Raw genomic sequence first — 25,951 nt, 5'->3', positions numbered from 1 at the left:
TAGGATGAAAATATTTTTCAATTAGTTACTTTTCAAAAATGGAAAAGTTACTCAGGATTCTGAACCTCATTTTTAATTTATGAGTCCCTGTATTTTTCAGAAAGGGCAACTAAGCTGCAAAGATTTACGACTACAGTCTGAGAGGGAGCCGGCTGGAATAATGAGAAGGTTCTAGCAGTGCTTCTTACTACAGCATAATCTAAAATGAGTGGCAGCACAGGGGTGAATATTGCATTTCAATACATTTACAAGCACTTCACAAATTTTAAAAATGCCCAGAATTCTTTTACTGTACTGGATCATGATAAAAAACTTGAAAATAACAGGCTCTGATAAAACCTGAAAGGTTTATCTATACAATGCTTGCTGTATTTATGTTTTCTTTTATTGATAAAATGTGCATATTCTAAAAGAACAGCAAAATACGGCACAGAATTCTATATACAAAGAGCTCTCATATGACATTATTTAAAAACCTATACAAAACATCATCATGAACTCGTTCACTTTCATCTTACTTTCCCACATTATTCTGGTTTAGTTTATTTTTTCATTCTGGGAATTACTCTCATCTATTTAATAGGTATCTCAAAAGTAAAGAGTGAGGTGAAATTCCTAGCATATACTTCTGAGACAAGCAGCTGTAGGACATCAATAGTCTCTTCAATATTTCCTCTCAAAAATATTTTTGCAAACTGCTAGCATAGCATTAAATGCTTAAGTATTTAAATTGTCTAAAAACATCAGAAAAAGCTAGATACCAAACAGTAGTTATATGCATAATTTTACTTCAGTATCCAGGTTGTTTTTTTTTTAATTTGGGATGGTCTGAGATGGCAGGAAGAGAGCATTTCTAAACAAATTTGCCACCTAGCCCCCGATGGCATCTATGTTCTCATGCGATGAGAGCTGGAACTCTTTTATGAGACACTTGTACTCTCTCCAATTTTTAAGAATAGGAAATCACCATTCGAGTTACAAAGTGGTATACAAAAAGTAATTTGACTTGCAGGCTTTTTGTCTTCCAGAACAAAATAGAAATTGTTGTTTAGGCAAGTTTTCATTCTTAACAACATGAAATCAGACAGAACAGGGCATCTGATTGTGGAAGGAGAGGAAGGACTAGAAGCACACTCTTGGTGGTCAGTGTGAACGCACCAGAAGACAGGGAATACCTCCTCCTGCAATAGCTGATCAATTCTTTCTGTGATGATACTTTAGCAAGCAAATTAAGATGGGAGACTCCTGATTTAGAGCACAACTGCAAAGCAACGGAAGGTCACACAAAAATTTTAAAATCCCTTCTCCTCAATTTTTGGCTCTTCACGTCCTTTTGATGACTTTTTATTTCTTGAAATTGTCCTCATTTCTAACTAGATCTCCTACCCATAAATGCCAACAAAGTAAAGCCTGTCATGCTTTCTGTGCTGCAGAGGAACACAGACAGTCTTTGCTTGCTGTCATTGCTAAATAAGTCTGGACTGCTTTGCATATGCCTCATCCTGTTACCTTTTACTGCAGTTTTGACAGAAGTAAACACATACACATTTAGTCACAGAATTTCCCCTCCCTCTCCTTCCTTAATTATAGGCGAGCTCTGCAGCCTGTGAGATCACCACCACCTCAATCACCTTAGCCTCAAACTTTAAACCAGTTACGCTATACAGAAGAAGGAAAAAGCTTGTGATCGTATTTCTTTTCTACTTTGGGAAGGAATTCCAGCGTTTTTTTTTCCCCCTTTTGAACACCAGACTGCAGAGAAGTTACATAAATGGGCAATCAAAGCTTGGGTGAGCAGGTGATGACTCCCACACAGATCAGTTCTAACACCGAATACACAGGCCATTTGACAGGCTCTGCACTACTCGTATGGCAGACATCGAAATTCCTGGCTTTCCAGATTAGTATCCTAATGAAAGACTTGCTCTGAAAGGCAGCTAGACAGATTTGATTTTATTTTGTCTAGGGGTGTGTGGAGCGTGGAATGGAGTACTTCCCTTACTGCAACTGAGTTTTTCTGTGATAAATTATGCCTTGAAGAGTACCAGCATCCTTAAAAACTCATCTGGGCCAGCAGCTGCAATAGGCTGAGAAGGACCCAAAAAGGAAAAAATATAACATGCCTCTCCTCTTCCCTTAACATTTCACAGATTTGTTTGTCATTTCTCTCAGCACTTTCATAACCGATGAGTGACAAGCAGATTGACAAGAATTTATGACACTGCTGTCAGCATTCTACCAGCCTCCGAAGAAGTGGCTTGGCCACAGAAAACACTGGCATTTAATTAATTTTGCCTACATCTGATCAAAAGAATCCAATTAGTTTCCATTTAGTTCTGGTCTGACTAATGAATATGATGAGACAAGAATACACCATGAGCAATGGATAATTTCAAAGCTGAAAACTATCATAAAATGAGCAAAGAAAAATGCATTTAAAGGCAGCATCTTTACTGTGTTGAGAGCTTCAGGTTTGTTTGTAGACTCTGTTATGAAAATACCATGACGAGTGTTTAGTAAACAACGGACAAAAGTTTTTTTATTTTAAAAAAACAAAAACAGAAGGCTTACTAGGTGGAGTCAGACCAAGATAACTTTATCCCTTTTAAAGTGATCAGTGGTAGAGATACTAATATTGTCTATTTTGTATATATATGCTCGTGTGCATACCTGTGCAAGGAATTAGAACTCCTCAAAATTTATTTATTCAAAATTATTGTGAATTACCTTAGGCATCAAAAAGCTACTATTTCACTATACAAACTTGGAAAGCTATAGAAATCATTAAAAAAAACACTTCATCTAGCTGTAAACTGTCAAAAAGGGATTAGACAAAGAACAATGTTGAGGACTGGTGAATAATACATCACTAGAATTTAATACTGGACAAAAAAAAAGAGAACAATTAAGACAAGTGAAGATAGTAAATGCTTGCCTTTGTGTAACATATGGGAAGGACACATTGAACAACTCGCAGGTATCTGATATCTCCCTTTCTGTTTTCATCTTCAATTCAGTTCCGTCCTGTACCAAACAACTTCCACTGGACTGCGCTGTACCAGAAAGCCATGCTACAAACACCAACTGCTGGAAGTCTGCTTGCGCTCCAGAGTAAACAATCTACTATCATTACAAAGAAACTAAACCAAAATAATCACAGTCCCTAAACAGAATACATTCAATTAAAATGCACTTTGAATCAAAGTTAGAACACACAAACTGAGACAGTCAAATGTGTTTCTTTGCTATGGAAAAGATAACATTGCTTGCTGACCAAAACCACATATCTTGCTGCCTACTTGTGCTGTGTTTCATCCACTAATACTCCTATTTTCTATCGTGTACTTATATAATAAAAATAGAAGTAAAAATGTTTTGTCTTCTCTTGCCTCTCTATCAGGAAAGATAGTGAGCTAAGGAAGTGGTTGTAGAACAAACTTCATTTCTTTCAGAGGTTCAGAAGATGTAGTAGGTTTGTCTGCAGAAAAAAGGTTCAACAGAACAAAAAAGATTATTTTTGTAATTTTATTCTGTCACTTGAGTTCACCAATGATGAAGGACACTATAAACAAGCAAACAAACAAACTAAATAAAAGGGCAATGATTCGAAAACACTTCTTCCCTGAAAAGCTACCATCATAATTATGTCTTAGGAAAGCTCTTGCTTCCTGAAAAATTCAGGAATTTCATCTGACAAATACAAATCACCATTCAATCTTCAGGAAAAGGAACAGAGGGATGCAACTACCTTTCCAATTAGTGATGTCCTGTCATTCAGGACACAGAAATGGCTTCTTCTCACTCTGTGATTGAGGCCAAATCACCTGTGAATTTGAATGAATTTAATCACTTCAAAACAAAAAATTACAACTTGAGATGATTTAAATCTATGCAAAACTATTGCTTCAAATGAAAAACAGCAGCAACATAAGGTCTGTTAAGAAATGGCCAGTGCTCATTCCAAATGATTCTGTCTATGAAAACAACAGTATCCTCACAAACTTAATTGCCTTAGCACGTAATTGTAGAAGCTTTTCTTGTTGCCCTTGATGTCCCTGGTCAGACTGAATTCTATCAGGGCTTTAGCTTTCCTAACCTGATGCCTAGCAGCTCAGATAATTTCTCTGTATTCCTCCCAGGCTACCTGTTTCTGCTTCCAGCCTCTGTAGGCTTCCCTTTTGTGTTTGAATTTGTCCAGGAGCCCCTTGTTCGTTCACGCAGGCCTCCTGGTGTTTCTGCCTGACTTCCTCTTTGTTGGGATGCATCACTCCTGAGCTTGGAGGAGTTGATCCCTGAATATTAGCCAGCTTTCTTGGGCCCTTCTTCCCTCCAGGGCTTTATCCCATGGCACTCTCTAAACAGATTCCTGAAGAGGACAAAGCCAGCTCTCCTGAAGAGCAGGATAGTGAGCTGCTTGTGCTCTCTCCTCACTGCCCTGAGGATCTTGAACTCCATTTCATGGTCACTGCAGCCAAGATTGCCCTTGAGCTTTACATTCCCTGCCAGCCCCTCCTTGTTGATGAGAACAAGGTCCAGCATAGCACCTCTCCTCGTCGGTTGCTCTATCACTTGGAGAAGAAAGTTATCAATATATGTCTCGTTATATATTATCTAATGGAAAAAAGCTGTGTAATTACATATTCAGCAAACCACTGCCTACAGAGAGAATGTTTCAGGCAGAAAATTAAAGAGTATACCAGACCCTCATAAGAAGATTAAAAGAAAATGCTGAATTATTACTACAAAATGGAGAAAGATGAGGAAACGTGGAGAAAGAAGCAATGAGTTGGCAAAGGTTTGTGTTCCATCTTCAGTAAAACAGAAAGGGACACTTCAGTAGAGCATCCAAAGACGGTAGTCCTCAAAAGGCCATTGCATCAATCTCTGCACAATTAAATCTGCAACACCTTCATAAAATATGCGTTATATTATGCAGTGAGGTAAAGACTAAGGGGGAAGAGGACATGAAAAGTCTAGATCGAAACAAAACAAATGAACAAACTATACTGAGGGTTGACTTGTTAGTTTTTCAGATTTCTAATTGTTTTATCCCAAGCCAGAGATTTAACTAAAACTTTCCAAATTCAATTTCAAGAGCAATTACATTATATGTATTTCTTCAAGTTATCTTTTCTTTTCTTCTATTACTAGTGGCTTACTTCTTTTCTTCTATTACTAAAAGAGGGTCAAATCCAGATGTGTGAAGAATTACATTTGCAGAAGACTAAGTTTGAATCTTCTTGTCACAACCAGGATTTATTTCTTTTTTCTTCAATGTGCTTAGATGGTAAAGCTATAAGACAAGACAACAAAAAAGGCTGAAGAAAATCACTGCTCTAGTTGCAGATCCCCTGAAAACTCTTCTGTGCTGGCTGACGCTCTTTGAAACTAAATGTAAGTTTTGTGACAGTGAGTTTGTTTTCTCCACTTCTTTCCACAAACTCATCTATAGCAGTTTGTGGACAGCATGTCAAATATCACCGTGCAGGAACCTCTCCTCCAAGAGGAAAAGCAAGTAGAAGATAATAAAAATCCATTTAAGTTTGGACAGAGATTCATAATGTAGATTACAGATTTTAAAACAAGATAAAAGCTCAAATTTGTATTTCAAATCAACCACTAAACTCCTGGTTACATTTCAATTCTTCTTCCTGGATTTGGTTCCCTCATTCGCAAGTCTCCAGCAGATGAGAACTTCTTTTTAAGATGCTTTTACATTTAAAAACAAGTCTGTCTATCCAAATCAGCAATTTTCCTTTACATAAACACTATATGAGCAAGTATTTTAGAAATCAACTTAACATGGTATTTTAGTAACTAGGATACAACCCCTTTTTCAGCATAAAGAGTTCAAGAGAAACAGATAGATCCAGTAAGATGCAAGTTCTGGAACACTTTCTCACTCTTAATCTTTCTTAAAAATGTGGAGAGCAGTTTCTTCCAGCTGCTTTACTCAATTTCTGCATTTACATTTAGATGACCTCTTAAATTTTAAGTTACTGGCTTATTGTTGAAAGGTTCCATGTTTCAGAAATTTAAATTAGATAAGGCTTTATCAGAATGAATGAAATCTTCTTTTATACTGAGTATTAGAAAAGGATTTCTGCCTACATCCAACTTGTCTAACCTTCAGCCACCCTCAAAAGTTTGCACTTTTGATGTGGTATCTGGGTGTATAAGACAGCGTGGATACGAGATGCTACAGAAGTCTGGAAAAGCGTAACTGTAGAGCCACGAGGAAGTCTGGAACAGGAAACTGTTACTTCTGAATAATTTCCATATGAATTTCATATGGGATAACAGAAATAAAGCTAAATCATCTCAGAGTACCTACAGATTTTCAGAATGCCATATCCATATGTATTTTGTTATCTGCATGTACAATGGTTCCACATACTTTCAAGATCAGAATCTTGCCTTACCCTTAACACTCTTCTATGCCCTTACAGAGCTCAGTAGGAAAGAGTTTTCCCAAAACACTTTCTTAACAGATATCCTCCTCTTGGCAGCTCAGAAACATCCAAGGTAGCACAGGTAGATGTTCTGAATTCTAATATTCTTGGTAGAAAACAGAAAACCTTAAGAATAGAGAATACTGCCAACAGGCAACTAGATTAATGGAACATTTTTTTCTGGTGAAGGCAGATAGTTATCTCTATGCTTTTTTGCAGCAAGAACACTTCTGAAAGAAGCTGCCTAGGCTTAAATAGAACAAATGCTGATTTGTTATAAAGGGGCTCTGTTAGCAACTAAAATTTTGAAACAGTTCAAGAACTACTTTGCCTTTAAGATTATACCTTTAAAATTAATTCCTATATCTAAAAGCAGGCTCAGGATATTTCCATCCAGGTTGTGTTGTTACATATACCTGGTAGGTCCTCCTTGTCTAGAGATGAAATGCAAGAAAAAGTTTCAGTGGTTAATCAGCCTAAGGGTGAGTGAGAGGAAAAAAAACCCGAAGAACCTAAACAGACAGACAGTACTTCCATTTGGAAATGCTGAAGCATATTCCTGAAACATTCCTTATTTTCAGCAATAAAGATGTACAGAAAACCTGGGAAACCTCAACCAGAAATATCCCAACCCCATATGAATATTAAAATAGTGCAATCATTGCAGTAAATCATCATGAAGCACATGATCAAAGTGCTATCAATTCCACAAGAACTAAGACTCCAAATTATTTTACTTCATCACAAGCATCCTCAACATACACTTGAGTTCACATTTATTTACCAAACCAAACCAAACAACAACAAAGAAACAAACCCAAGCTTTTCTAGCATTAACTGCTGCTATGAGGCCACAGACTCACTTCTCTTCTTCATATAAGTGCAGCAGGACTTGTTCAACAACGGTCTGCACAAGATCCAGTTTTCCCTCTTGCACTAGGCTTCCGAAGTAAAGCATTTTTATGAACTGTCTTTCTGAGAAGGGAATTAATTCCTCATTATTGACAACTTACCCTTTCAGCTACTGCCCATTTTATGACGCACAAGAGGACAACTCCTGTAGGTACTTCAAGTATTCTCAAAAAGCAGAAATATAAATGTTAGTCTGGTTGGACCTATTTATTTATCATAGGGGGATAACAAAACATGGTAATAGACAAACATAAAATTAGTGTCTGTGAACAAAGACCTCTTTTGGAGGTCCTAAAGTTCACATGCCCTACACGAAATTCACTCCAGAACAAGGAAACTTGTAAAGGAAGTTGATATCACCGTTCCAAGACAGATCAAAACATTTTGATTTTGCTACTTTGCCTAAGGGTTACTACAAAGCATCTTTCTTTCTTGACAAAAGGGGACCTTAAGGGCCAGAAATGACATCTGGTACAGATCACTAAAGTTGACCAAAAAATCTGCCTGTAAATCCCTCCAAGTAACATAACTCTGAACTGTACATCTAACTCTCAGCTAAATACGAAAGTTACACACGTTAATTTGGTTAAGCAAGACACTAAGCAGAGCAACAGAAATTTTAGCAATAGCAACACTATTTTTGTCCAGATTTTTTTGGACAGAAAATCAGTGAAAACAAGCAGATTCCTTGCCACACCAACTCGTAATGATCGATATAATGTAAAGAAGAGATGCTGAGATGACAGCATTCATTTAAATCATGACAGTATCAGTGCAGCAACCAAGAAACAGTCTGGTCAACTTAAAAAACAATTAAACCAAAAAAGTGTCGTTAAACTCTCAACTGTGTTATGGGACGCAATCTGCTATTGAAACATAAAGGGAAGTTAGTTCTTCCAGAAGATGGCCTATTCACAGCTTTATTTGATCTGTCATGTCCACCACAGCACTCACAAAGACCAAAATAAAATTAAAAAAGTCCTGGAATGCAGAAACCAAAAATGAGTATGAAAACAAGGCAACAATTGCTGATATTCTTCAAATTTGAGTTAGATTACATCCATGAGCTCTTTTGCACAGAAAACTGGAAGAGTGCTCAGAAGCAGTCAAGAATCAATGCAATGCTAAGTGTTATTTATAATGAAAAATCATCAAATTGAGAAAAATGTAGAAAATCATTAACATGCCACTATATGCATCCACAAGACATCTGTATCTTGAATGTCCTGTACTGTTATGGTCCCTCATTCTCAAAAAAAGAGACAGCAGAACCTAAAAGGCATTGCAGTTTAGAAAAAGGATAATAGCAAGAAGTAACATTCTAGAATGTCTCCTATATGTAGAACAACATGCTAGGACTCTTCAAGCTGAAATTAAAAATAGAGCAGGTTTGTGAGAAATCTATAAAGCTATCAGTAATACAGAAGTGTGTCCATGATCCCTTCTTCTAGTATTATAAGAGAATCAAGTGAGTCAAGCAGGTGGCAAATTGAAAGGAAAAAGACCTGCTCTATTACTCTATTACTTAATGTCATGGATGCAAAAAGTTCACACTGGCTCAAAAAGAAACTGAGGCCTTCTTCCATCAGTTTAGCTATCTACAGCTATTAAAAACAAAGTCACCAGCTCTAGAAACCTCTGAGTCACAAACTGCTGGAGGCTGAATGTATTCAAAGAGAGCACCACTCCGTGATTTCCCACATCCATACTCTCCATTATGCATCCCCCACTGAACCTCACCCCTGAGCTGAGGTGCTGAATTAAACATCTCCTTGATCCAACTTGGCAGAGCTATTCGTATATAGCATTTTTGTCATCACTTCAAGATATTACTTCATATTTGATTTGGATTCTTCCCCCAATGTGTTTATGTCAAGAGAAAAAAAAATGTTATTTACATATTATTTATTGAGGCGACAGTTTTAGGCAGAAAATATACTTAATTCAGGCACTTTTGCATACAAGAACAGGAAGTGGGGTATGGAGAGCCTTGTACAAATACTTAGGCTTTCTGTAATTAATTTTGTAGCCACTGAGTATACTCATAGCTTCTAATCTCCCCTCAAACCAGTATATTTTTGACACTGCATGCTTTTTGGTGCTTCTTAACCTACAAGTAGCTCTTTAAGATTCTTTTCCAATGAGGCATTACGAACAAACAATTTAAAGTTCCAGAGTAACATTTACTGCTGCACATTGTGAGCTGCTTAGCACAAACAAATTTTCAAGGCATAGTTAAACATAATCCTTTTCTACTGGCCAACGCAAACCAGTAGCTCAGGAACCTTTCCAAAAAGGAGAAGTTATTTCTCTTGTTCCTCACTCAAGGGATCACTCAGAAGAGATTTGTAGGGTTACTCCTACTCCTTTGGGATTCTGATGACATCAGCCAGATAGCCTGTGTTATCATTTGCCTGAAGACAGGCTCTGATACCTCAAGAACAGCCTGTTAAAAAAGTAACTCAGTTAATTTTACTCTACAATTACAGATTCTGTCTCCCGTGGTAATTTAGCTGCACATTTTATGACAAGTTCAGTAATTGTACTTGACCAGGAATTCCTAATAACTGATTATGAAAAACAATCAATCAAGCCCTCCTTCTGAAAAAGACACATTTATTTGACTTCATTTTTTCTTTTTACTTTTTTTGAAATTAAAAAAAAAACAAGTCACCTCAGGATCCGGCTGTAACAGCTATAGTAGGATTGGATGAGCACAGGTCTCCAGTCTTATAGAGAGAACTTGCTGGTTTCTGCTCATCTCTACTGATTAGAAGCAAGTGTAAGAGCAACATTACCACCTTCAGTGGTCCTCATCTTCCTGTATTTAGTTAGCACAGAAGCACAAAAAGCAGCAGATAATCCTCAGACTGCTTCTGTTCTATCCTTACTAGGTTTCTGAATCTTTGCCATTCACTGGGAAAAACATTATAACAATATGTAGATGTCGGATATAATGGAGTTGGCCAGGAACAGTTTTTCCCTGTGAAGATGAAATGGCAACACAAACACATGACAAGGACTAGTAGAATTCCTCCAATAACTTGCAGTTGCACCCACGTAGCTGCTGCGAAGTCATTATAGACTGTACCGAGCAGAAAGAGTAACAAACTGCCAACTTTCTGGTACAATACTAAAAGAGGACTACAAGAAAACCGGATAGGAAGCTATGTGGATTTGGATCATATACATCTTACACAGCTGGAATCCCTAAACTAGCAAGTATAGCAGCGTGTGGACTTCCAGGTTTGTTCTGGACACAGCGTTGCTCCTTTTCTGAGCTGCTGCACCCATGCTAGGAATTCATGGCAGGAAGCCATGCCAAAAGGGCAAACTGCCACTTACGGGCCCAAACCAGCTTATGCAGAACAAGCTCAAATGTGCCAATATCACATACTGAGCTGCTCTTAGGGTCAGAGAGCACAGACCTACTTTGTGACCACCAGCAAGAGAGCTCCAGATACATGTACTCTCTCTATTACCTATACAGAAACTTTAGATTGCTCTAGGGATTGGATTTGGATTACTTCATATTAGTATAAGAAGTAAACCTCTGTCATTCTCCTCCAAACATGACTGTTTCACTTCTAACAAAAGCACTGAGAAAAATCTAGGAAAGTCCTTGCTCCTAACTGGTAGCATTGCAAGAACTGACAAAACCAATGACTCAAAAAGCAGCCACCACCACAAAATCTAGTACTGAAGTGTACTGCCACTCTCATGAGCAGCACTATCAAGTGGACAACTATTGGAGTCTGTGGGTTTGGCGTTGATTCAAACATCCAACACGTGATACCTACCATCAATAACACAGAACATTTGGAGGTGGTGTCAGACCACCGTAAGTGTAGTGCCTTGGCACAAAAGTTGCTAAAACAGACCTTATCAGAAGAGGCCTGGATTTTAAAGTGAACTTCTTAAGTGAAGAGATATCAGGGCGCGGAGGGAAGAAGGGTGAAAGGTAGAAGGGGATGGAAGAAAGAGCCATGGCTTGTCCTACTTCCTCTCCTTTACCTGGGGAAAGTGAAAGCAGTACAGCTGTTTCTTGGAAGCCTGGAAAAGGGGGTGGTTATCACCAGAAATCTAATTCATGTCAGAGCTGGGCAGATCATGTTTATTCCGAATTGAAAACTGACTTGCAGATAAAGTTTTAAACAGCCTTCCTTCAGGTTAATGAAAAATGCCCAGGCAACAAGAAAATGCAACAACAGAGCACGGGAATATTTGTTAAATGATATACCTCTCACCTCGGCAAGGTAGTAATCTGCTATGTCCGTCAACCAGAGATATGATTACCTTACACAAAAGGCACTACTTGAACCATGGTGATTTTCGCTAAACCAAAAGATTAAGAGCTTGGACAACGAGAAATTGAGAGAAGAACTAGCCCAGAAATAAAAACCAGACAAACAAGTTTTACATTAACTTGCAACCTACAATAAACAGATATCTAAGTGCAAATTTAATCAGCTTTCAGTCCAAGGATATTTCTCTAACTTCCACTTTGCAGCCACAATCAACTACATAAAACCACAGTATGATGCATTAACATTAAGGCTTTGGATGTTGGTGATGAAATAACAGCTAGAGCAGGGGCCTGCAACCAAAACACACCAATATTAAGATATTACAGTTATGATCCCACAGAACACATGTATATCACTAGTCTACATGTGGACAAACATTTGAAACATCTTCTTCAACATGCTCCCTCCCTATGTTTTTCTTCCTTTATTTTAAACCCACATAGCTGCAAACCCTCCCTGTGAGAGAAAGAAACGTCTCAGACTTTTTACAATGAAGGAGCTATATCATAAAACACCACCTTGTGACCTTCAAACGCTTTTCCTTTTGCCTTTTGTGCTTTAAAGTGCACTACACAAGAAAAAAAAAAGCCAGAAGCAGGACCCTCTGTTTCAAGTGTTCTGAAAAGAATAGGGTTATAATATTATATGTAATATCTGAGATTAAGCAGGTGTGGTTGTCCTAATTTGATAGTTTGGTGGCTCACTGGTTTGGCACAGGATTAAATAACCCTATCACTCTCCAGCCATCAAGTCTCAAGCACTCTGGGAAACAGCGTTGACATGGATTTCTCCTGATCATTTTGTGCCAAAAAAACAACTCAGAAAAGCCAGACCAACCTTTCTTTTAATCTTAAATGAACAGGTCACGAGGAAAAATTAAAGGCCACCTTTAGTCAACAACCAATGTGAAAGGCCTCAGAATAAACTATGTAGATGGGCATATTAAATATTGTCTCCTCTTTCTAAAAAAAAAAAAATAATAAAAAAAAAATCCAATTTATCCTCATCAACAATGAACAGGACAAAGAATTACTCACACTATTGACTGTATCCATACTTTTTACCTCTCAGTAGTGATTCAGAAAAGTCTGAACCAATTAGTGTTAAAACATTCTCTTTAGGAAAATTAAAGAAAACAAACTCTTTAATAAAATTCCTGAAAACATCAGTATTGATCATTCTAGGATGAATAACATATTCAAATCATAAATAAATGAGAAAATATTTCTGATACTTAGAAGAACGTTTACACAGTTCTGTAAACTCATTCATTAAGCAGTTTTAATGAAAATAAAGGTAAATAAAACAAGTAATACAGCAGCTATGTGTGTGGTGGTTCTCTGCACGCGTGATCTAAGGAGCAAGTAAGAATCAACATTAACTAGTAAACCTGCAGTTAACAGAAAACTGTAACACACATTTCGTGTTTAAGCTGTGTAAAACCAGAACCTGTTCATTAGCCAAAGCATTAACGTTTACCATTGTTATATGATGCTATTCTGCATTACTCATGGAGAAATTTAAGATATATATAGAAGTATCTCTGCTATGTAGGTTTCTTCCTTCAAGATAAAACTATTACAAACCACATTCCAGGAGTCTAGCAACAACAACTAAATAAAAGGGTAGGAGGGCTCCTAGCAGCATTCTTATTTACAACTTGGTAAAGCAAATAAAAAAAAGTGAAACTTCTATTTCTGGCCATGTTTAAAACAAGTAAAAAAGAGATGAATCTGACCACAAAAGTTAATGACATTTAATATAAATATCTAGATCCTTTAAATGAATACAATTCACTACATTATAGCAAGCAAAACCAACTCTTTTCAGATGACAAATAGAGTAGGGATTACATATCAGCTGCCAAAATCTGATGGTAAAGAGCCTAGCTTATCAGCCAACTGACAGCTGAGTACATTTTTAATTCATAAACAGGACTATAGAAATAGTTTTTTGGGGTTTTTTAAACATCTGTTTATTAGGGAGCCAGAATACCTCATGCTCCAACAGCTAAAGGCCATCTCTAAATTTGGAGGCCTTCTCAGCTCCTTTGCCTAGGTGCACATCCTGGCTAGGTCTTGGCTGCATGTCTGGATGACTGGATGAAGCTTCTGTTTCATACATCCCGTACTACCACATGCCCTAATTTACTCTGGAGACTTATTTTACTTATATGGAAACAGAATTTATAGGGTACTCCCAGCCTAGACAAGAAACACAGACCAGAACTGGAGTGCATCTGTCCTTCGTTGAGACAAAGAGAGAGCACCACAGAAAGTGACCTGTTTATGGGAAGCACCTATTGAAATACTCTAAATGAACATTAGCATATGAACAAATGAAATCTCAGTATGATTAACAAACCTACCAAAGGAACAAATGATTAAAAAAAAAAAATTACTACCTTCTTTTCAGTGGGGCTTGAAGTCTTTGATACTAACGCTGCTTCAACAAGACCTTGCTCAAGTAAGGAGTCATATTTTATGCTTCTTTTTCTGTTTCTCCTCTCCTTGTTTGCTGGCTTTGGTTCATTTTCCTCTGACTGAGACACATCGGCACCATTGTCTCCACAAATGGAAGATTCAAACAGAGGCTTTCCATTCATATAGGTTTTAGTGATTTTCAGCTTAATTTCTGGAGAGCCATTCTTGATAGGAGTAGTGTTGGGTGGTGTTCCAACTCCCTTTATTTCCTGGGGTTCAAAGCGCAGCTTGGCATCTTGGGCCCCAGACTCGCCATTAAACACACGAGAGGTCAGATCTTTCAATTTATCAGCTGGAATAAATGGAAGAGCCTCATGGCCATTATATTTTTGCATGACACCTTCTTGTAGAGTGGCAGAAAGTTGTGCTTTGCCCAAGTAGACAGAACATTCACGATTCACTTCGCAATTCTGAGTTTTCCCATTGGTATTTCCAAGGATCTCTGGTACCTGCTTCATTTTGATGTAGTTAATTTTTCGAGTTAACAGTTGAGAACTCCTTTTGATGCTAAAGTCCATTCAGCCCAGATGTTTCCAGTCTTACACTGCTATATTAAGACAAAAAGACAGGGAATATTTTTAATAATACAGAAACGTAAAAAGATACCAAGTATTCAGAAAGATATGTCCTCACTCATATAACACTCAAGGTATTTCATTCAAGTTTTACTAAAAAAAGTGTTGTTTACAATCCTCATAACCAAAATACTTCAGTATCTGTTAATATGCATTACAAAGAAGTCCAAGAAAAATAGACTGATGAACCACCAATTTAATTAAAACAAAAGCAGAGACAAATCACAAGAGCAAAACAAAATCACAGCTTTCATTTTAACAATCTGTTAACAATCTACAGCATGAATCTTACCCACATCAATTAGCCAAAGGTATTGCACTGTTTAAAACAAGTTAGACCTAAGATAGTATCATTAATAACAACGTAAAACAGATGAGTGTGTTTCTAAGAGGTTGTGCCAGCGTAAAAAACCCACGGGCTGTGTATCAGCTACACCATGGACAGCAGCATCACAAGCTTCTCCTCCTCACTCTACAAACAGGTCCTCAGTCTTCCATCAAAGCACACCTCCTGAAGAAACAACACAGCTCAGTCTGTAGATGTATCCCAAAGTGTTCTGGCTCTGAGAAGAGTAACAGCTGAGCATTTGGTATCATGAACACCAGCCCATTGGGAAACAGCTGATCCTTCAGGCCAGAGGCCACACCATGCAAAATTTAAACGGTCAAAGTAACTACTGGAGTTCCATCTTTTTAGAAACAACAATAACATCATCTAACACTCACTTTTCATATAGAAATTTGAAAACATCCAACAAGCTAAAACTGTACTATTATCTGCCCTAGACAGGTTTTCTGAGGGTTCTCGATGCTAACCCTGCCCATTTCAACACTATACTATCGTAGCAAACAAATGAATCCGGCAGGATGACTCCTTTGTGCTCCTAGACCAGGCAAAATGATTGTTTTCATTTTTAAAATTCATATGCATGGAGTCTTCATATTACTAGGTTCAATGTATACATGATATAGAAATATATACCATTATAAATATTATGAAAGCTCAGCACAATAATGATTATATCCGTGCTCAAGGTAACCAATTTCATATATGATTAAGTCTAAGGACTATCACATCAAATCAAAAACTCATCAAATCTAGTCTCATATGCTTCCAAAAAAGTGCGGTAAAAACCACGATGAATAACTATTGAATTGTCAGTTGCTATGGAAAACATCTCTTCTGAATCTCATCACCTTGTTTATTAATGTACACAGTTACAACGCTTATAACTGGCACATTCCTGAAACTTGCATATTTGCTACCTCTACATCAGGAGTACCAATGTACAAACTGAGCATTATCCTAGCCTGGTAAAGCTTCTTAACGGTGTCAAGCCTGAACAATTGGCCAAAACAATTGGCCAACATGAAACCTCTTCATGCACAAAGATGCAGAAAAAAAAATAATCCAAAAATCGTAACATAGTCACAGCTCCCTAACAAATGCTCCCATCTCCCTAACATGCTGCTCTAAGGTACCTATAAGATAGAAGGGTATCTCTATATACAACCTATATAGATTCATTTGAGAGATGAAAACCATTCTCCAGAGACAAAAAGCCACCTGAAAAGCTGGCGTTAAAACAGGAAAGAAGAGCAAGTATACCTGAACTCCAAGTGAATCTGTGACAGGAAAGGTTCTAATCTTTCCTTAGTCAGATGAAGTCTGAATTACCAATAAAATATCTGATAAAATGAGTGGAAACCAGCTAACTGTATTAACCCTTTTAAAGAGGAGTAAGAAGTAAAAAAAAATTCAAAACTCCACCAGAACAGAATAAAGAACTCACTAAGCTGAAACAGAACTCATGTACTTTCACAGATCTTCTCTGGAAACATGGTCATGAGACAGACTCTCAACCCAATTAAAAATACAACAATGTTTCAAGCTGTGATTCAGCAGATTTAACTGAAATCATATTTATTTTAATAAACAGCTAACAACAAATATTTATTTTAAGAAACAACTGAAAGTAAATTCTGTAAATCTCTAGGCAAAAGGCAAATTCATTACAGAACATGCGACCCTTATGGTAACAGAGACGACAGCAAAACTCCTTAAAAAAAACCCATAACACTGAACTGTTGCAAAATCTGAACTTCCTTCTCACAGATTCTTAACAGAGTAAACCAAAATGCAAAAAAGAGATTTGATTTGGGCACCTAAATTCCCTCTATCCAAAGAGCAAGCCTACAAGCGAGCGGCTTTTCCTCGGCTGCCCACGCCCTCCAGCGGCTGCCCGAACCGGCCGGAGCAGCAAACTGCGCAGCTCCCACTGACCTGCCTGCCCCACTGCTGCTCAGCACAGCTGCTCGCAGGAGGACCAGTCCCAAAAAACGCCCTGTGTGACTTCCAACTGCCCACCGCCTACACGGTTAAGTTAAAAACCATTTTTTAATATGGCTCCATTAGCTGCTTACCACGGTCTGGATTTCTGGATCGAGACATCTGTATTTTGTAACTCTTGTTTTCATCCATAATTCTACTAGTTATTTTTCTGTCTGTCTTAATAATAACTCTTACTCTCATCACTTAACTTCTTTAAGCTAGAAAGCCATCAAGCTTGAAGCAGACCAGGCCAATGCAAAGAAAGCAATAAACAATCAAATTGGACGACGTTATTGGTGTACTCAATCTCAAAACAGTGGATGCGTTAAAAAGTGATAGCTCAAGAGTTTCAAAACATAAAAATCATCATAGAATCACAGAATAACTTAGGCTGGAAGAGACGTCCTCAGATCATCTATACTAATCCCCTGCTTAAATGAGGGCCAACGCAGATCAAGCTGCTCAGGGCCTTGTCTGGACAACAACCAGTCAACTAAGTGAGAAGACATGGCTTAAAGAAATCAAGTTACTCTCTAGCTAATAAACCTAAGGGTAGTAATTCCATATTATACAAATACAAGGACCAGTACGACCATGCAGTGAAAGACCCTGAATTTTAGGAGTTACCTTGATTTGCCTAACATGTTTGAAGATACCCACTATGCACATTTTACAGCTTCAGTAAGTGAAGGTTCAGTTTATGATTCTCACTTAATACAGGTCACCAAAAACCACCTGAAAGCACTGAAAAAGGCCTCTCAAATTGCTGGAGCCTAGAGAGACAACAAATCCAGCAGTGTACCTGGTAAAAGGAACTCAATGTACCCAGGCCAACAGCAAATGGCAAGATGAAGACAAAGGCAAGTAATTTGAGACAGGAAGATTAACAGAACCAGGAGATACAGATTATAGAACATGGAAAACAGATCATGTTTGTAGAAAGACTGAATGGAGCTAAATGAGAAGAGACTTTAAGTAAGAGGGAGAATAATAGGCAAAGATAAGAGATGTGAGTACCTATAAACAAATATAGCCCCACTGGGGAGATGAGACTTGTAGGGAGCAACTTGCAGGTTAGTCATCATCTCTGGGACAACCAATGGAGGGAAATTGTCGGTATGCATCTCAGTCCTCCTCGTAAAAATTAAGCTACATTGTGGAGTCTGGTTAAATGGAAGAAGCTAGCAAATCTACACACAGGAATAACAAAAGGTTTCACGAAAGAAGGGCAAAATTGAAGCTAGTTAAATTTTGCACAACCTTTGCTATCTAAAATTTATGGTAGTACAATACCATAAACTAGAAGAAGGATTAGGCTCTTTGTGAGAAGAGGGCAATTTAGCAGCAAAGAAGAAAAGGGTCAAGGGAAGAAAATGATCAGCAACAGATAAACAAGCAGTAATGTGAACTTAGAATTAATGCAAGGAGATCTAGAAGACAGGACACGAAAGAATGAAGTGAGATAGATCACAGACAAGATCAGGTTGATCACAGTTGTAAGAGTAAGGTCCTGAAGCAGCTGAGCATATGATTAGATTTGGTAGTTAAAGCAAGTGCACTCATGCCGGATCACCGCATCACACAGAAGCAAAAGCAATCCCTTATCATCTTCTAGATAACTCTGTATCTACAGAAAAGGAAACTGGGGGGAGGGCAGGGAAAGGACAGGGACAAAAGCACCACACACTAGTAGCAGCTAATGAGCTTAAGCTAGTATCGTCCCATCTCGACTGTCTGGTGACCCAACAAGTACTATTTTCACTAACAAAGAGGAAAAAACATGATAGCCAAGGAGTCTGCTGAATAAACATGATATTTTGGCTTGCGAACAGCTTTCAGTAAGCAAAAGGAGATTTGACATATCAGAGAAAGGTCTCTAGGTATTTCAACTGGACAACAACAATCAGACAATCCTTGCAATGGCTTTGTACACATTTTATACTAAAGAACCAGGTTCTACATAAGAGAAATTACTTTGCAGACATTTTAAATAATGTTATTAATTACTTGAAGGTCCATCATCTGACAGGAGTCATGAGCCAAATACAGTTAGTCTGCATGTCAGATTCCTCCTTCACTGTCCAGGCCATTATCATTTATGTGATATTTATTATTCATTTCTTCCACATCTGCTGCAATTTCAGAGATGCTTTTCTTGTGTGTCAGAAATAATGGAGTAGTCCATTCCTTCCAATTCTGCCAAAGGGAGTGAACAGAGTAAGTAATCAACAACAAGCATCACTATTAAATACCACTTTTGTTTGGTCTAAGGGTTTTCTTAAAGCCATTTCTCAGGTGAATTACTCGGGGCAGGGGAAGACGGCACACCTAAATACAAATTCACAGTAAGAGAACTTTATCCACAAAAGCTATTTTTATTACCTACAAATCAGGCTTTCAGCTGGCACTGAAAAAGCCAGTAGATGGCTGCTGCTTTTTTCTATAAAGATAGCTTTCTGTTAAGACTTCTCCATTCTCTCATCAATTTTAAAACCAAAGGTTATTCCTATTTTCAGATCAGAATGAGACAAAATACTTAAAGAGATTAGTAAAGTTACAACACATTCTTGCCAATATATTTGAAAACTTGAATATGCTTATTCACATTATCTTGTATAAAAAACCTAAAATATCAAATAGGAGTGAGAAACATACTCACTATCACGCAGTACATTGTGACTGTTCTTCAATAAATTAAAATAATGAAAAATTACTACAGGATCTAAACAGAATTTCCTTTTAGAAGAAAACACGTAACTGAAAATTGCATTGTGAGTTTGCCAAAAATTGTTACAAACCAGCTCTATCCAGCAAATTCAAAAGCATTGTCTCTCATGAAGAAAACCATTCCTGTAGTAGCTGATAGAGAACAGAAAATAATTATACCAAGCCTTTCCAACAATTTACCGCTAGTCTTAGAAAAGACTTAAAAAAGAAAAAAAAAAAGGAAACTTTAGTTCAAAGGAGCCAATTTTAAGTTTAAAAGCATCTGAAGTAAAGACTTCGTTAGTCTTGCAGTAGATATACAATGATTACAGTTAACTAGTCAGCTGGCAAGGCTGATCTACAAGGTTTTTTTTTTTAATGAGTACATGAAAATTTCCTTACAGTTACAGTACAGTGTACTTACAGTTGCAGTTATACTTATGTGCCACCAAATATTTTTAAAAAAAAAAATAGTAACCATCTTTTCTAATTTGTTTTGGTTTTGCTTTCCTCCAATGGATAAAATTTCAGAACTTAATTGTTACAGTCTATTTTCATCAACTGAAACAACTATTTATTGCCTTCTCAATAGGCAATACCAACTTGCACAGTTAAGAACTGTGGAATGTCAAGCAAAGAATTTCTTCACTTTAAATGTTACTTGCTACTGCAGAAAGTAAGCTTACAAAACTGATGGACTTGACTTTTTGCTCCTCCTCAGATAAAGGTTTTGCAACCAATCCTTGCTGCTGAGGATAAGGCTAGAAGATTCTGTAACAGGACTCCTCCCCATTAATTAGTTTTCTTCAAAATCAGAAGAAATATTCTTTTTTCATTGCTGCAGAAACTGAATTTTGTCAGTTCCACTCCTGCTGCTGAAGGTGGGTGGTGAAGGAAGAAGACAGATTTGTGTAAATTCAAATTCTTACAAAATGTTGTATTTCTGTCTGAAGAGAGAATACAGATGCTACTGTGGTGGGACCACAAATCAAATAGAAAAGAATTGCTCCTCCTCTGCAGATAAGCAAAGAGGAACATTGGTGCCTAAAGTAGTAGGAACTACTGGATTTATCACCAGTATTTAATAAACACTAAAAAGTAGCCCTCAACAGGTGCTTAACAAATGGCAAAAAGTAAAAAAAAAAAGTTATGTTTTCAAACACAAACTTGAGACTTTTCCATCTCCTGGAGGGTTCCAAATGGTTGAAGGGAACGCCCCCTCCCTAGCAAAACGGGACTTGACAATCCAATGCAGCCAGAATGCTCATTCAGTCTAGGTCTCTGCTCACCAATGAAATGACGTCTGCCTCTCCGCTGGGCCAGAGTTGTGCATCTGGCTTCTGCTTAGCTTGGGAATGAAGAACCAAATGGCATCACAAATAACTCAGCACTTAGGTGCAGAGCTCCTTCCGTATTTACGCTACTTTTTCATCTAGTCCAAGCCTACTTTAGTTTCTCACCCCTTCTTTAATCCCATCGCTTTTTCTTTTCAGCATCCTACCTCTGCTCCTTGCGCCACACCTTCAGGACACGGATCCTCTCGTTCTACGTAATACTCACTGCAGTAGAAAAACGCGCTATTATCTGTTTGTTTCCTCTTCACTGTGGCAAACGATTCTGCCCTTATTCCCATATGTAGTCACGACAGCATAGCAATTGCCTGAAGCTTCACTGCGAGTATCATGAAAATTTCTGATCGTGCAAATTCTGAGAAGGGAAGATCAAATCTGGGATGACACCACAAAATAAGTTATCAATAGAAATAATGGATCAAACTATAGTAATTAACACAACGTTATCCACTACACCTCTACAGAAATAAATAATGTCCAGATCAGGACAGACAGCAACTAAATTTTAATACAGAGGATACAATCACTTTGCCTAGACCCTTAAAACTCTGCTAGCTTTGTCTATCACGGCATTAAAACCTGTTCATCCAATTAGGAGGATTTAGATGCCAGAAACACGCTTGGTGCACTGGAACCATTCTAAAAAGTACTGTTGTGACACTAGTGATATAAAAGGCCTTGTCAATAGTACGAAAGTCTAGCTATATGTACACATAGGAGAGAATCATAATCTTCATCATAGAAGAGTATTTGGTTATGTCTTCTGTTGTTTAGAAAAACATCAACATGCTGCACTCATAATGTACCTCTCTAATGTGGACAGGTAACGTGTGAAAGTATATATGATTTCTTTCATCCAGTACATTCAACTTCACATCTCAAAACATTAAGTAAAGAACTGGAAGGTAACGTTCAGAGATAGTTAATACTGACTCAACAGCGCTACAGAATTTTACTTATAGACTAGCACATTTCATCAAGAACTGTATATATCCATATCAGACCAACGTAACTATGTTTATAATGTAATTATGGCCACACTGTGCTATTTCTGGTCTACTTTATACATAGACTGCTACTATATACATGCAATTATGTTAATTAAACTATCAATGTATCACCTCAAAGCAAAATACACACACACAACTGGCAGACGTACATGTTGAGGAACACTCAAACGAGGCCCAAGACTTGGAACGCTACACACTCTCCAAACAAATCCAAATACTTGCTATAAAGTGGCCTTTCCGGTTCAGACATTTTTTGTGCTGGGGCTTTAACATGCTCCTGACAAAATGCATTACTACCATTTGCATGGTTCTTAACTTCCTTTCTAATTTCTCTTGCTAAGTCTACATCAAAAATCTCTCCAGAAGAGTGATTAGCATAACTGTTACAGGTAAAAGGTCTGGAATTCGAGGCAAGTTTTAGGTTTCTGCAGATATAGTGTAACTTACCTATTTAACTTGGACAGAAAGATAAAACACTTCCTTGTCCAACAACCAATTTCTTCTTGTCCACTTTCCAAAACATCTGTGTCAAGAGGTTTGAAAATGGGTCTCTTGCCATTTTTGCTCTCCTTTCTTTCAGCACTAGTTCTGTGGATTACTTCATTGCCTTATCAAATTTAGTTTTTCAGATAAATTCTGTTGTATCTACTTCTTATGGGAAAATCCAAAAAGTACTGACTGTAGAAATAAGTCATGTTAAGCAACTGTAGTTGCTACCCTGACTTGCAGAGCTTCTGAAGACTCAACTGTCACTACCACTTTTAAGCCAAGCACTCACCTGACGAATAGATATTGTACATGCACTTTCTACTACACATTTTAAGCCTAGTATTTGTTTTTTGCACTACTGCTGAATTTCAGTCATGTTCCATGTTTAATCACAGCATTTGTTTCTGGTTTGTTCAGGAGTACTACTATAAAGCAGCTTCTGATGGTCTGCATTTTGCACCCACAAAAAAATAACATTAATTTAATTCTGAAGGATCCAATTGAAAGTTTTTGCCAACTATTCCATATAGTGAAGTGATCCATATTCCTCCTATTTTTCATCCTACACTGCTCTTCAAGGTTCATACTTTGGCTTAAATTCCTCTGGCTTTATTATCAGACTAGAATCTCAGCATTCTTTACTACAGAGGTAACTCCTCAATTCAGATGTTTCTGAGTGCCAGTATGGTCAGGTTCTTTGCTCCGATGGCATCCCACCAAGGCTGGCAAGTTCTGCAACTGATTTATCCGATACATGGATCTTGGGAACCTCAGCTCCACAGACTAACCCATGCCACTGCAGGAACATTTACACTTCAACTTAATATAATGAATTAATAAATTAAATGGGTCCCAAACGCAATGACAGGAGGCTGCATTGCTGCATCTCCTTCCTATTGCTTCTTTTACTATCTTATCAGTAGCTTTTCAAAGTATTTCAAATGGTGTTTATATCACATTTCTAATAAAATCTTCCCTAACCTCACCCTTCTTTCTTGAAAATATTTTTGTCAGAAAATATTTCATCTTCTACTCGCTGGTATATCTTTTATTTAGTACAGCAGAACTCTGAGAACAGGATGACATTCACTCTCTATTCTGTTTTTGACCATGGCAAAGAAAATATGGAATTCTGACGTTGGCCCTCAAGGCCAAATACGGTTAAAGATTATTATTATTATTTTAAAACACAATTTTTCTAATTTGTTATGTGTGCTTTAGCACAGATGTGAGATGTCAGTATTTCAATATTATGATACAAGGCACAGGCCAGAAGAGGTTTCACAAAGACACTTAAATGGCCATCTCAGTCAGCCAACAGAACAAGAGCACCCTATGCTTCTCCAAAGAGATACACAGAAAACTGACAGTATCCTTCACTGACAGCAGAAGAAAACCATTAAAGCTTCTGTGAAAGTCTACTGCAATAGCACATCATGCTACAGTTTTCCAGTCATTTGCCACATACGTATCCTCACCCCAAATATGGATGAATATAAAATAGCTCCAATTTGTGCTGGGGAGCTGAATACCAAAGTTCAAAAGAAGATCAAATTGCTCTCTTGCACTAAGATAAAAATAGGACAAGTTAAAAGGATGGGAACAAAACTAGAAACTGAGCCATCACCTGTTGATTAACTCCTCCAATTTAACACATGCTTTAAGTCACTTATATATTTTAGTAGTTTCAAATTATGTCAAATATGAGAATCTACATCAATGGTGCCCCAGGGCAAAGCAATTTTACCCAACACAAGAATACTCTGAAGTAGGTATGGGCTAGCACTTCACTCTTCCATACTCTGTCAATTTAATTTGATTGCTATGAAATGTCCGAAAGGAATTTCAAACATCTACTTTCCACATGTAGCACATCACACCATTGTGCTATCAGAACAATTTTCATGTAATGGTATTATTTCTTAACGTTAGCAAGCAGGATAGTAGAAACCTTGCTTTTCGTTCAACCATGATTAACAGGTTTATCGTACACAAAATGTGTTTTAAAAAATTCAGTTTATGGTACAATCTATTCTATGCTTTAGACAGAAGCAGCTTTTCAAACGTACCAGAAAGTCAATAGATTATCTGGTGCTAAAGTTTAGAGTTGCTTGCAAGTAAAGTAATGCGTGACGGACTATGCATTAACCTTTCGTCACCACACACAAGGTATTAGTACATATGAATCGTTCTCCAGGAATCTTGTGCATTTTTGTAACTCCCTACTCACCAGAAGGGCTGCAGAATAGAGTATGGTCTAAGCTTCCCTTATAACATGTTCCAAAAACTTCCCTTCCTGCTGATGCTTGGAAATATGAAATAACTATGTTGGACACCATCAACATGATAAAAACATTAAAAATAGCACTTGACGTATCACTTGTGTAACTTCTGTCAGTGTAAAGTGAAAGAAAAAAAGTAAATACATTTATACAGCTGTCTTATTACCTCCAATGACTGCAGGTCATAGAGCAGCTAACTTGAAGGTGAAGGGTGAATTCAGGTAGTTTCTCTCTTTTCCTTCAAAAATGTTCTCAGAACAAAAGCCTTCCAAGTAACCATTAATTTTATAAAAGAGCTGACCCATTCAGCTACACAAATTTACAAGCTACAGGGTGACTACTGGCACGTCAACAAGGCTCTCCTCACCGACCTCTTCTCCCAGGTCCTCCACAATTATGCAACAAGGGAAATTTGGACTCCCATGCCAAGCTCCGATTGGAAATTATTTTCTCTCTCCACTTTATCACCTGACCACTTATCCTGGTGCTATATTCTATTTCCGCCTTCTCATTTACACCACCGAGATTCCACCACATCCTCGGCGAAGACACTTCTTAAAGCTACATCCTAACTGGAAAGCGATGCTTCCTAGGAACATGGACTTACTTATCCACTTAGATCCACTTCACTATCTCCATTCTCCCTTCATTCAAAGGCTAGATTTGAGAAGTATACCAGATCTATCATATTTACTCAGCCGTAAGGCCATTTCATTTGTCTTTGAAGAAAAGTAATGAAAGAACTCAAATAGTATAGCCACAAACGTAGTATTAAAACATGCAGTCGTCATCATCTACTGCATTATTATTAGTCCCACCAAGCATTTCTTTACTGATGTTTGATTACTGAATGTTAGGCTATCTGTTGTTTTCAGCAAAACCACTCAATGGATGCTTCCTACTGTGCAGCACAGTGCTCTCGAGGAGAGGTGAATTTTTTTTTTTTCCCCAGAAAAGGGGAGGTGCTTTACCTTGTTCTACACAGAAAATACTTGCATTTCCCATGCATTCAACCGTCTTCTATGCTTAAAATCTAACAGATGTCTTGTAG

The 25,951-nt window shown here is 37.6% G+C and overlaps 1 protein-coding gene across 2 annotated transcripts in view; it reads right to left on the bottom strand.

Moving 5' to 3' along the window:
• Nucleotides 1–14,672, bottom strand: part of NSD2 (nuclear receptor binding SET domain protein 2) — a 59,489-nt gene extending 44,817 nt beyond the window's left edge. For both annotated transcript variants that reach the window (XM_086612559.1, XM_009984048.2), the window contains exon 1: nt 14,076–14,672. In XM_086612559.1, the coding sequence (XP_086468685.1) occupies nt 14,076–14,672 (597 nt within the window). The remainder of the gene's footprint in view (nt 1–14,075) is intronic.
• Between the last annotated feature and the right edge of the window lie 11,279 nt (nt 14,673–25,951).

The sequence above is a fragment of the Tauraco erythrolophus genome, chromosome 5 (assembly GCF_009769465.1).
Source record: "Tauraco erythrolophus isolate bTauEry1 chromosome 5, bTauEry1.pri, whole genome shotgun sequence".
Taxonomy (NCBI): domain Eukaryota; kingdom Metazoa; phylum Chordata; class Aves; order Musophagiformes; family Musophagidae; genus Tauraco; species Tauraco erythrolophus.
The sequence above is the reverse complement of the archived record's forward strand: the minus strand, read 5'-3'. Positions and strand labels throughout refer to the sequence as shown.